This window comes from Protopterus annectens, chromosome 2.part0 (assembly GCF_019279795.1).
Source record: "Protopterus annectens isolate FY-2018-M chromosome 2.part0, PAN1.0, whole genome shotgun sequence".
Classification (NCBI taxonomy): Eukaryota; Metazoa; Chordata; order Ceratodontiformes; family Protopteridae; genus Protopterus; species Protopterus annectens.
This window is the reverse complement of record NC_056728.1, coordinates 550,151,171-550,165,530: the sequence shown is the minus strand read 5'-3', so window position 1 is coordinate 550,165,530 and position 14,360 is coordinate 550,151,171. Positions and strand designations below refer to the sequence as shown.

Sequence of the window (14,360 nt, the reverse complement as noted above, 5' to 3'; positions counted from 1 at the left end):
TTTACTTTTAAGATAAAGTTTGTGTCTTTCGGCTTTTCCCGGTTAGGGGTCCCCACAGCGGGACCCGGGTCCGCCACTGATTAGCAGTAGAGTTTTATTTGCTGGCTTGCGGCGCCTAACCTTCAATGAAGGAACGCCCGTTCACGCATGTCGCCCCACAGCAGACACTCTGAGAATCGAGCGGGCAACGTATAACTGTGAAGCGACAACGCTACCACAGCACCACCATCGCAATACTGAGTGATGACGATTTGTATATTACTGTTAATTGCCTAAGGTACAACTAAATGGTAGCTGGAATACCATGCAGTCTTATGATACTGCTACCCTGTTTGAATTTTGTTCTGTTTTTCCACAATAGTTCAGTTAACAAAGTCAATTAAAAATGAGCATATTTATTCAATGTTGAGTACTTTACCTAGTTAGTGACTGGGCACTTAGAATCCCCCATAAGGATTTTTGTACATGTTTTTACATCCTGGAATTTAGTGACAAAATTCATAGTATGTTCTACATATGTCATAGTCAATATGTGCCTTGTATTTTATATTCAGTACCACTGATATTTATTATTGAATGGATAATTTCTTGTTTTGAGTTGTTTTCTTGTTTTTTTTTTTTTTTTGTTTGTTTGTTTTTTTAACTAACAGTACATAACAGTAAGGCAGTCTGCTGTTCAGCTTTTAGAGCAGGATAATTAGAAATAGTACTGAGGTGAAATGATGATGTGTAGAAAAGAAAGTTGAGCAGACACAGGTGGCACAGAGGGAATAACGAACGTTAAGACACTAATGTATTTATAAGATTAGGAAGAGAATATAGAAATTCTGAAAGCAAAGACAACTGTATGTTTTTAAGAGAGTAGAAACTAAAATGGACAAAGGCTTACATGTATTAGGTGACCCCCACGGGAGGATTTTTATATTGGTAGGTTAGGGTCTATTCCATAATTTATGGATACATAAAGCAAAAGAGGACTTTTCAAATCTGTTATTAGCTTTGGAAATGTGTTAAATTTCATCCTTTGATCACAATGGATTAATCTAAGTATAGACTTTAAGTATGTCTGTCAGTGCAGGATATTTTAATGCACGAAATAATCATTAAATGGATTGTTAAATAAAATATTTTGTATGTTTGAACTGTAGCCAGTTTTGTTCATTTTTAATATGCACTGGTGCCTTCTGGAACTAGTGACCTGATATGAGCTTGCCTACAGAATTATAAGATTTTTTTCTAGTTTCCTTAAATGCAATGATAAAATTTATGAATACAGTTGTTACATACATTAAGACTAGGAGGTGGGAATATTTAACTCTTAATGCAAGAGATTCCAGTCGTCAGCAGTGAGAATCTGTATAGAATGCTTAGTGTCATGTTTGTTGTAATTATGACTCATAATAAGAAGTTATCAAGTATTACTCGAGAATCAGGAATGAGGCTTAGTATTTTGATTTTACTTACCACTGCGTATATATGACCATCAAATTTCTAGCATGCACCCAGACTAAATTGTAGTGTTTTGGTAGAAGTGTCTGCCTCCAGGAATAAGGTATAGTATTTTGGTAGAAGTATCTACTTTCAGTGTGGAGTTATTGGAGAATGATATTTTTGGTAGCCAAAAGCCACAGACCTCTAAATATGAGGCTGGTTTAGCTGACACTGAAGTAGAGATGCTTTGCAGATGATCACTCATTTCTTTAGGCATGGAACAGGCTATAGTAGTTTAGAGTCACTAAGGTTCTAAGCAATAATTTAGCAACTGCATGTTTCAACATGTTATATGCATAGGTAGTCCATATTAGATGTGCCAAGAACCAAGGCCTGAAGAAAACCTGTGAACAATAATGAAGGGGAAAATAGGTCACTTCTCAAGAAGCCTTCTAGTCAACTAGAAAACAAGATGAGAAGAGTTTGCCAAAATCCAACATTACTATAGCCCATCAGGAAGTATTTTTTGTCAACCGTAAAAAAAGGCCTTTAATAAACCTGAGAGAACTGATTTGACACTTTTTGCTATGGCAGCATTTATTTTGTCCTGTCCATAGCTTGCAAGGTACAGTTTCTCTACAATATTCCCACCAAAATCCCTGCTATGTGTTTGGAAGATGTCATCTTCCTTGTAGGTGAGCATTTGTTTACATTCCCCTTTTAGGACCTTTGATGACAAGGCTACGATGAAACGTCAGAAAGTATTCATTACTAGTATTCATGTCACTTTCTTCATGCGGGAAGAGGCCATATCATTTCTTTTATAAAGTCTTGGGACATATTTTCTTTTGTAGTCTACCTAACAAGGATGGCTACTGCATGCCACAATATTAATAAATTGTAAAGGCTACATATCCATTGTGTCGGCTCTATGTTTGATTTTTCGGAGAAATTTCTTTATAACAGAATTTGGTACATTTGTAGCTTGAAAAAAGATGAGAGTATTACGATATTCAGTGTGTTTGTCAAAGGTAAAGTAATTTGTGGAATTATCTTTTTGAACTATACTTCATTTTTCAGAGCGATCGTTTCAAACTGTTGTGAAAATGTGCTCGTTGCCTTGTGCTTGGTGAGCTCTGTTTATAGTTCCTGATGCTAGCCACATTTGAAGTTAAAGGTGCTTAAATCTAGGAATTAAATGTTGCATAGTAACAGTGCAACGGAAAGCTTAAACAATTAGAGGTCGTAGATCCACCCTCAAACTGTGTTGTTTCAAGAAACACAAAAATTGCAGGTTCTGCTCAAAATATTATTTATTTTAATTTGTGCTTGTTATTTTAAATATTTATCTTCTTCTTGTGCATTTTCGGCACTATGTTTTGTAGTAATATTAATCATGATTTTACTGTATATTTTTACTTTAGTTGTTGTTGTTGTGTCTTTCAGCTTTTCCCGGTTAGGGGTCGCCACAGCGGAACTCCGGTCCGCTAATGATTGGTAGTTGATTTTACGTGCCGAGTTACCAGCCCTGACGCACAACCTTCAACGAAGGTACACCCATTTACACATGTATTTTTACTTTAGTCTTTTTCTAAAATGCTGTTGATGAATTGTCAACTGCTCTTACTGTGTCCTTTGGAATATGATATTAATTGCATTATCTAAAGACTGAATTTAGATGTTTTCAGATGGCATAGGTCATGGGGGCAGATTCATTCTCATTTTCTGAACTGCAAACCAATCATAGTGCAGATAGCAACTTGGTCACTGAACCAGGAGCTGCATAATTAAAAATGCCATCATGCATAAAATGCATCCCTTAGTATACAGCTGGTTAGAATGAGTGGAGCATATTTTGACAGGGCACATAGTTCAATACTGTGCTGCCCATGGTGTGGCATATTAAAATGGTGTGTGTGTGTGTGTGTGCGTGTGTGTGTGTGTGTGTGTGTGTGTGTGTGGTCTGCATGTGTATATATGTGGTTGTGTGCCTGTGTGTGTATGCCTGTGTGTGTGTGTGTGTGTGTGTGTGTGTGTGTGTGTGTATGTGTGCGTGTGTGTACGTGTGTGTACATGTGCGTGTGTGCGTGTGTGTGTGTGTGTGTGTGTGTGTGTGTGTGTGTGTGTGTGTCTGTGTACATGTATGTATATGTGCTTGCATGCCTGTGTGTGTATATCTGTGAGTGTGTGCGTTTTTGTTTGTGCACCTGTGTCTGTGTATGTCTGTGTATGCAATGAGAAATAAAAATATACTCAGCAGTACAACACTGTGCACCACATAAACAATGAATGTGCTGCAAAGGGCAGGTGGAATAACACATGCATGGGATGAGCTGCAGTTTAGTATCTTATATACAATGGATATAAAAAGTTTACACACCCCTGTTAAAATGCCAGGTTTTTGTGATATAAAAAAATTAGACCACAATAAATAATTTCAAAACTTTTCCCACCTTTAATGTGACCTATAACCTGTACAATTCAATTGAAAAACAAACAAATCTGTTAGGGGAAAAATATAAAAAAATAAAAAACGTACAATAAGCTGGTTGTAATAAGTGTGCACACCCTTAAACTAATACGTTGTTGAAGGACCTTTTGATTTAATTACAGCAAATTATTTTTATTCTAGTGTTCTACAAGGATCAGCATTCCAGTGAAGTCATTCAGGTCAGTCAGAACCCCTTCACTTCAAGTGTAATTATTCTCTGGGGAAATTGCAAGGAGTAAATAGCATGTCTAAAACCTGTGTACTTTCCCTTGGTATCTCTTATCCTTCACTGTGGACTTAAGGGGATGTTTTGTCTTTTAGCATTTGTGGAATTTTAGACAATACAATTCCCATCTCTTTTGGGAGCGGTGTTGCATGTCCTTTGGTACACCCCATTCTGAAGCATTTTTCAGATTCAGATTTATCAAAATGTATTTCTTATAAGCAGACAATGTTTGAGTATGTTTTTTTTTTTTTTTTAAATACTTAAATTAATGTGCTATCTGTTAAAGACAGTTCTAAGGACCTGCATTCTAGTTATAATTCTAAATCAAAGAAACGATCAGGAATTGATTGGTAACCATTTCAGATAACTACTAGCCCTCCTAACAGAAGGTTAAAAATATTGCAGGGATTTGCAAACATTTGTATTTTGCTGATAGCCCATGCTCGGTGAGCTGTAAGTTGTTTTTTTTTTTTTTTTTTTGTTCCTTACACATAGTTGTTCAGCTTGTTTGGAGTGTGGCTCATATTCCCGTGGATAGCAGCCACTGGTCACGATGGCTGAGTAGTGGCTCAAAAGAAACAGCAACTGTGATGGCACCATGGGAAAATCAGTCAACAGATAAGCTGAACGTTGTACTGAGTCATCACAGTAGCTTAATCCACTAAGAATAAAGGGACTAAGTATGAAGAACTTCGTTCTGAGAACCTCTTGTTGCAGAATGTGTTACCCTCAGACATTTGTTTAGACATTTTGCATGGGTCACCACTGAAAAGATAGTATAATTTCTTGTAACCTTACCTGGTTAACGAATGAAGCAAAAAGCTTATATCTGCTAATGTACCTTAACAAGTACCAGTAAGAACTATTTAAAAATTATCTGAGCTAGAAATAACACAGGGGACGATATGTCCAGCTAACATTCGTATACAGGGTTAAGTCTTCTAACATTAACAGATGTTGAGTGGATGGGAGATCGTAGGTTTACCCCGGGTATCACTTCTGTGTCACTGTTAGACAGAGGCACAGTATACTAACCTCGAAAAAGGGCATAGCAAAATTAATTTAAAATGGGTGGCGAAAGCCAAACACACTCTGGCTAGGCTTATAAATGCCCTAGGGCAGATAGCCTAGTATGAACCTATGAACCTATGTTCCCAAAATAAACAAATGTATGCAATTATATCATATGTTGCTCATATCAAGTATGAGCGTTTGTGTCATTTTCACATTTTTATATTTCTATAAAGGGATTTTTTGTGGAAAGGAAATGAATGGAAGGAGATTAAAGTCATTTAAAAGTTCAGCTTTCTTTTATCAGATGAACAAGAGGAGGCTAAAAAAGTAGCCACACAAAATTCCAAAAAATGACATGGAAATGCCCTGCTTCCTATATCATGTACTATTAAAAAGGTTAACTATATTTAAAAATGGAGGAATACAGAGGCAGTAATTATTCTGCAAATTGTGCTTTTCTACACCTTTACTCTTATAGGTTCTTAGGTTGGTACTAGGCTATTGGCTCTAGGGCCTATACAAGCCTAGCCATAACAATTCCCTGGATATTTCTTCCCACAATATTTCCTTCCCTGGACCCCTGTCTAGCAGGGCAACTGACGTGAACCCCGGGGTGAATTTCCTATCTCCCATCCAATCGTCAAGGTTCCTTTGGAAGAGGACCAAGGAGGCGCTCTGCTTGACATGTATGGGCAGTCTATTCCAGAGTATGGGGAGTCTCTGGGTAAGGAACCTATCCCTCCAGCATGTTTTGTTCATTGTAATGACAAGGTTTAGATCCCTGGAGTATGTGGGTCTGAGGGATTGGGATTTCTTTAAGTGGAGCATGTCCAACAGCTCAGGGTTTGACATGGCCTTGTATGTTAAGCAGAGATCGCCTCTGAGTAGACGATATGCCACAGAGCTGGAGGTTTTTAGACAGTCAGCATAGGGCATCTGCTTTAGGCCTGTGATTCTTTTAGTGAGGTATTTCTGCAGCCTTTCCAGCTGTTGCAGATGTCTTGTAAGGTACATACCAAACGGGGTATTGTACTCTTTAATGGGTCTAATGAGAGATGAGTACAGTGGGACAATGACCTCCTTTTTTCTGGATGAGAAGCCCTTAGTGATGAGGTGTGCCACATAGAAGGATTTCCTGACTGTTGTGGCGATGTGATTATCGAAGGTGAGACCACTGTCCACCTGTGTCCGTAAGTCTCTCATCACACTTTCGGTGTTTAGTGTACTGCCATCTATGTGGTAATTCATGGGTACATGTTTTTTTCCCAAAGGGGATAACTATACATTTCTTGGCATTAAGCTTAAGCCCATGGCTCTGGCACCAAGCATCTGTTTCTGTAAGGCCCTTTTGTAGAATATCCACATCATTTGGGGATTCAGTAATGGATCCCAGTTTGCAGTCATCTGCAAACTTTGTTAGCCAGAGTCCCTTAGTGTTGGCCTGTACTTCAGAGAAGTAGATGCCAAACAAGAGCGGTCCCAGGACTGAACCCTGAGATACTCCACTTGTCACTTGTCTGGAGCCGGATTTAGAGTTGGCTACTTTTACAGTCTGAGTTCTGTCAGTAAGCCAGCTGGCAACCCATCGAGTGATGTAGGGATTTATGCCCAGCTTAGCAAGTTTATCTATGATTCCAGAGTGGAGGATGGTATCGAAGGTCTTGGCGAGGACCAGATAGGCTGTATTGACCGCCTTACCCTTGTCCAGTGCTCTGGAGACTGATTCGAAGAAGTCAGTCAGGTTCAGGAGACAAGATCGGCCCTTCATAAACCCAAACTGGGTGGGATCCAGTGTCTGAAGGTTGCCAATGTCTTTGTTTATAAGTTCCATGGTAATGCATTCCATGCCCTTGCAGATCAGGCTCATCAGACTGATGGGACGGTATTTCCCAGGATCCAAGGTGGATCCCCCCTTGTGGAGTGGGATAACTGTAGCTGTGTGCCACTCAGTGGGCATGAAGCCTGAGGTGAGGCTATGATTAAACATGACACTTAAGTGAGGTGCCAGTTCATTTTGTAGTTCATGTAGTACACAGCCCGGGATGTCATGTGTTCCCATGGATGCTGTATTCTTAGCTTTGGAGAGTGCGGTTTCTACTTGTGTGGCCGTGATTACCGGAATTTGGCAATCTTTTGGTATTGAGATGGGCCCTTTAGGGGGTGAGACAGGGGTGAAGTTGGCACTAAATCAATCTTCCAGGATATTGGCAATATCCTTGGGATCAGTATATTTAATGCCATTCTGTTGTAGCTCAGACCATATTTGAGCATTGCCATTTAGATTCATGACATAGCTATAGAATGCCTTGTTGTTGTCTTTGGAATCTTTGGCAATTTTATTTTCGTAACTAGCTTTGGAGGATTTTGTGAGGGATCTCAGCTTCTTACTGTGGCTGGTAACAGAGTTTTTTGCATCCTGGGATTTTCCTCTTTTCTGCAACAGTTTCTTTCTTCTGTTGTATAGTTTGTTTATGGCAGGGGGCCACCAGATTGGCTTCCTTTTTTTGGAGGAGAGCATCTTGGTTATATTTGGGATGGCACGATTCATGCACGAGTGGATGTGCTTATACAGTGCATCAGTGTAGGATTCAGCAGTCAAACTTTCACCTCCCATCTGCATGGGTGTCATGACATTTGTCACTTCAGACTTTAGCATGAAGTTGGCTTTGGAGAAGTTTTTTTACGGAGGTTTCCTTACTGGGGGGTGGGGGTGGGATTTGGATGTCAAGGGTGATTTGCTTATGGTTAGACCTAACCAATGAGGGGGTGACCACTGGTGTGGAGCATCTATCTCCCATATTGGTAATGACCAGGTCTGGGATATTGGGGCCCCTGGTGGGACAATGGATTAGCTGATCCAGGGCATTGGAATTTATGAATTCCAAGAACTGTTGGGAAAAGGTGTTAGTACCCGAGTAGTTTTCCCAGTTAATGGCAGGGTAGTTGAAATCACCCAGTATTATCAGTGATTAAACTGTTTTTTGATGGTGTGCATGGTGGTCTTATTATGATCACCTCACCTGCTTTATTGCTCATAGCATTATGGCTTTATTGATTTTTAGCACTCATGCTTGCATTTACATGCATTGAGTTTCTTAGTATTTTTTATTTGTTGAGGTAACTAATTATGTTTATATTTACATGCTTTGAGTTATCTGAGAAGTTGTTTGCATGGTGATTTAACTAATATTTTAAATTCCAGAAACAATGTTATTAAGCATAAACCCATACTATCACTCTTATATTAAAGTATTAAGAAACTTTGCAGAAATAGTGACATGCTGTTATTTAAGGATGCAATAGTAGCATTTAAAACAAACTTGTATTCTTATTATTTTTTCCCTTTTTTACTCTGTTGGTTTTCTATAACTATGTACTCAAAGATGGCATTGTCTTATTTCATATTGCAGCAAAATGAGTTAAATTCTTTCCTGTGGACAATAAAACGAGACCCTCCTTCATATTTTTTTGGCACCATCCACGTCCCTTATACCCGTGTCTGGGACTTCATCCCTGAGAACTCTAAGAAGGCGTTTCAAGAAAGTAGTATTGTGTACTTTGAACTGGATCTTACCGATCCCCATACCATCTCAGCCCTGACCAGTTGCCAGCTGTTGCCGCAGGGTGAGAATCTTCAGGATGTCCTGCCAAGGGATATTTATCGGCGGTTGAAACGTCATTTGGAGTATGTCAAACTCATGATGCCATCCTGGATGACCCCTGACCAGAGAGGGAAGGGTCTTTATGCAGACTATCTCTTCAATGCTATAGCAGGTAACTGGGAGAGGAAGCGACCTGTATGGGTGATGCTGATGGTGAACTCTCTCACAGAAGCAGATATAAAGTCTCGTGGAGTACCTGTGTTGGATCTGTACCTTGCACAAGAGGCAGAGAGAATGAAAAAGAGAACTGGAGCAGTGGAAAAAGTAGAAGAGCAGTGTCACCCCCTGAATGGCCTTAACTTCTCTCAGGTAAGGAAAACAAATGCTCATTTACCCTAGACTGTATAAATGATCTTGAGTAATATTAAGAAGTATGAAATAATTCATGGGGAACAAAGATTGTTGTTCATGGTTTGATAAATCCCATGCATATTGTATCTTAGTGTTTTATTTTAATACTATTTTCCTTCCTGTACATATATACCAAAGACTATATTATTTTTATCTTTATTAAAAGAAGAGTTCTTGTTTCATATTTAGATAATTAAGATTTTTATTCCCTGACTCCACTACATATATTCCTTTTAATAAATGAACACAAGAATTGACAAGGTGGAGGAAAGAAAAAAACTGATGTTCTATATTTACAGACTTTCACACTGGAGACCATAGTGCTATTCTTAGTGCAGACCACTTAAGCAGATACTTGCAGTAGTTTACCACAATGTTTAATTTCATGCACTTGGTATAAGGATGAACAGGACATCTGAGCAGTGTGTGATGTTAGATTACTGGTAGGCAGTTAAAACACAAGACATTTAATCTGTATCTACTTAAAATCCCTGCAAAATACTATACCTACAGAAAAAAATAAAAAAACAGCATTTAGTAATGGTACTGTCACAACAGGAGGAGTACAGGTAGTTTTGGATGTACTTCACAACTGTGTGTATTAACTGACATCTGAACTTGTTAATTATTACACAAACATAAATATGGTATAGCATGCTCCTGCCATGCTTTATTATTTATATAATTTGTACTGTGGGTAGTGTTGCAGGCTGCTTATGCATTAATGCACAATGTTAGCTACCAGCAAGAAGGGAGTAACAAAAAAATACAAACATTTTAGACTTTTTGCTGAATGACCAGGCATCCAGTGGGATGACAGCGCAGAATGTTAATAAACACTTATTTTGAAATGGATTGGCTTTATCCTTATTAAAAAAGAGTACACAACCAACTGCTGACAGGTGTACATTGTAGCATTATACTTACACAGTTTGTTCTTGTGAGAGCAAGTGCTACTTGGCATCTCTACCTATAATGGCACAGTCGCCAATAATAACGGAAGAGGGCTCTGCACCTATTTCAGCATGTGTATTTCTTCCCCTATTATTTGGCCATAAAAGTATGGTTTTCCTGCCTCTGTCAGGTGTTTGGAAGCATATATTGGTTTTGTGTCCCTGTAATTGTGCCATCCCAACTCTGCAGAATTTATGTAATATTTAAATTAGTTGCAAAGGCAATGTATTCACGACCTGTTGTACTTTGCAATTTTACTGCAAAGAGTGCATGAATGATTCAGTATAGCACTAGAAATAATGTAATATATCTAGGGACTGAAATGTGACCCTGGACACTGTGCATACATTTAAGCGTAAAGATGGGGGGGGGGGGGTACTGTTGCTGGACAGTGATTACTTTTAATCCTAAGAGCCAGAAGGTTGTGCTTCTGAATAATGAGCACATTTGAAGATTTGTTGCAATACCTGCGAAAAATGGGCAGAGACATGAAGGTAGGAAGGGGCTGATAATGGACAATGAAGATTATTTTAACATTGTAAAGGATTGAAGAAAGCTATTGACAGAATGTACTCTTTGTTACTCCAAAAGTTATGAAATGGAAATGAGCCTTGACAATAAGCATGCTAATATGTGCACCATCTGTACCCACAACTATCAGGTGTCTTGTCTATATTACAGGTGCAGGGGAGAAACAGGTATACCTGTACAGTTTGTGTATAATGATGCAGTTTGGGGACTTGCATGACATGCAGTGTTTTTGCAACTGTTACCTTGCTGCATGATCCAGTCCTCAGAGCAAGTCTGTCTGTCTGTCTGTGTAAAGGAAGCTTTCACTGTGCCACTGGGGAAAACTAATAAGTTATGCAGAGCAAAGGCAGCTGTGTATGGCAGAGGTAGCATTCATAGCAAAGGCTGCATTGTACTGTGTATTATATAAGTGAGAATTCCAGGGCTACCTTTGTCATGGTTTACTGTTTACATTATTAAACATAATTTCTAAGTTGCATAATGTGGCATTAATGTTATGTGTAACTCTGCAGCTATAGCAGTCCCAAAGACCACAGCTGATATTGTTTGATTTTTGGTATATGAGTTAGTTAGATCTCTTTGTTGAAGTGAGACAGCCATGAACAGAATAGGCAAATATGAGGGGTGAGTAGCTGTGGTATGGATGTGGAATTAGTGGGGGGCACATAAAATTACCCTGCCCCCCCTTACTTAATTTAATTCTATCTGTGGCTGCTGCAATATGAGAGAAAGATACTTTCCTCAGTATAGTGCAGCACCACTTAAATGACCAGTTTCAAACAGGTGTGGCTATCACACAGGTGTCTCTCAAATGGCCATCCTAATTGCAGATGTGTGGACTGACACATAAAAAGTGCATCCTTTTGCCTCAAACCATCTCTGCTGTTTAAGAACACATGCATTTTCCTTTCATACTGCTAAGGTCAAACTTACAAGTGTTAATATAAAGTAGTAGCAGTTCAGCCTTCTGTATTACTGTGTCAGTACCTTTCAAGGATACAGGGCACAATCCCTAAGACAGGAAGCAGGAAATGAAAAAAAGATGCCTCCTTTGTTATCCTTCTTATCGGTGAAAGCAAACATATAAGGATTAAGCAAAGCAAGAGACTTTTAGTGCAAAGGAAAATGAGTCTGTCACGCAGGAATAGACTGCAAAGCCTTCCACTTATGGCAGGCGTGGTTTCATCAATGCAACTACCATAATGACTTGCCAGCTTTCCCTTGCACTGTTACTTATGTGAGAATCTTGTGTGAAAAAAAGAAAGTAAAAAAAAAAAAAAGAAAAAAATGATGAAATAGTGCCTGTAATTAAGGTTTACAACTGCAGTTATGCAGTTACATAATAATTAACTGACTTTGATAGTAAAAATGTGGACTTCCCTAGTACTGAGCAATTAATGTTACATCAAAGAATTTTTAAAGACAGCTTAAAGAAGCTTTATACTTTTTCACACAGTTAAAAATCACATGAAACTCCCTTTGCTTCCTACGTTCTTGGAGTGCAGCACAGGTTAAAACATAAATTAAAGTGTGCGAATCCCATATCCTGCCGAGTGTGTCACATTCCTTGTAACTACTATGTAAGAGATGGACCTGGCATTCGTCCGAGTTGCCACCTGGATTTCCTGCTATTACTTTACAGAGGATACATTAAAGCAACAATTAGCCTACTAGTACTAATGTATGAACCTGTAAGGCTTAATATGAGCCATTTATATTGGTAATGCTAGAACACGTTTTTTAGAAAGCACAACAGTATTCTGAATCTTCTAAATGACTTTGCTGTCCATAATTCCATTATGTATTTTATCTAATTCTGATAAGCATCATTATTCATTTGATTAATTATATTATTTTAATTGTTTTAGCCTTCTGTCATTAAGAGCTAGAAACAGTAGTTGAGGAAATTCATGTACTGTTATGTAAAGTTGTTCATGAAGTAATTTTTAGGGGTAAGACTGCTTCAGCCAACCAAGTATGAGTTTTTGGGACTTTGTACATTACAGAGGTACAGTCGTAAGATTCACACCACATCTGTACATCTCTGTACAAGTCATAGAAAGTTAAGCCTAGGTTATTGATGCGTCTCAAACTTTCTTTGCTCTTTGAAACCAAGGTTACTGGAAAACGTGATATTTATTTTATTTTTTATTCTGGTGATGATCATTATCCTGGGAGGGAGACCAATTCTAGAAGGGAAATCTACAGCTGATATGATGTGGGCATACAATATTAAGACATCAAATGTGGACAGATTATAATATAGATACATGTAACCCACACAGACTAACAATTGTACAGTATGTACAATTCACTTGTATAAGCAAACAAAAGCTACCACCAGGGGGCAATACTACAGTTTAGTGCACAGGCTGAATACCCAACACAGTATATGAGACCCTGGCATACTTAGTACTATTGTATCAAACATGATGAGAACATATCAAGAGAAACTGAAAAAGGTGACCACTAGTTACCCAGTACAATATGCAATGTGTATGTGTCTACCATCTTGTTATGGAAATCCTTTGCAGTAGAGCCCTAGAAATAATATAAGAACATTCAGTAAGACTTAAGCAGCGCAAATTATTCTTCTGTATTACATTATTATGTCATATCATCTTTAGTAAATGCTTCAATATGCTAGTACAGAAATGTATCTTATGAGAATATTTGTTTTAATAAAAGAAATCAATCAATGCGGTTTTGTCCTGAGTAGATCGTGTACGGGAAACTTTTTCTGCTTCTACACCAGTGTTTTTATGGCTCATGTCATTTGGCTAGCAGTGGATATTATGTTTTTGGGTTTAGCTAAAAACAGTTGACTCATTCCCAGATTTTTCTATCATATCGATCCTAATCAAATGAAACATTAACAAATATATCAGTAAACCATGGCAGAAAAACACCAAAATAAGGATAAAGACCACAGTAGTTGTCTTTATTAACACATATATAACCTAGTTGATTGGGGAATGCTTAAACGATATGAAATCTTGTGTGTACATTAGGAGTGTGGTATCTTGAATATTTCAGATTAGAAGGGGTCTACCTTATGGGTCAGTGTTTGGACCCTTCCTGTTTAATCTTTTAATCACCACAATACCAACAACATATAACACATGGGTAACAAAAATGTACTGACAGTGCCAAAATAATGGAAGTGTTGACCTCTACTGGGGATCGTAAAATATTGCACTCTCATATGGATTTGCTATTTACTTGGGCATATAGTAATAAGTGTAAGATTATAATTTTAGGCTGTTGCAACAATATGTATTCTTATGTAATAAATCAGGACATTAGCTCTGTATGCACTCGCTCAGTGGTCAGGAGATGCTTCTGCTTTATTAAAACTGTCTTGAGATCTATCTCTTTCTCACACAAAGATGTGCTACTTTCCTTGTTCAACAGTCTCAGTAGCCAGCGATAGAGTACAGAGGTGCCATCTGATTCTACGGCCTAGTGAAATGAGCAAGCTGGAGAGAATTCACAAGTTGTGTACCAAACGGATACCTCTTGTTAGGTCTTATGGTCATGAAGAGAGATTAAGAATCCAATACCATTTATGTAGGAGTGGTTTAATTTGGGCTTATAAATGCTTTAATGACAACACATTGCAAGCAATGACAGGAGTAAGATCTACCTCTCATAGCTTAGACAGAAGAAAAAATATCCTGCTGACAGACATAAACAAGTT

The 14,360-nt window shown here is 38.3% G+C and overlaps 1 protein-coding gene across 1 annotated transcript in view; it reads left to right on the top strand.

The window, feature by feature from the left end:
* Window positions 1–14,360, top strand: part of LOC122793144 (metalloprotease TIKI1-like) — an 845,736-nt gene that overhangs the window by 180,583 nt on the left and 650,793 nt on the right. Inside the window, exon 2 of the mRNA XM_044060930.1 lies at window positions 8,573–9,133. Within this exon, the coding sequence (XP_043916865.1) occupies window positions 8,573–9,133 (561 nt within the window). The remainder of the gene's footprint in view (window positions 1–8,572; window positions 9,134–14,360) is intronic.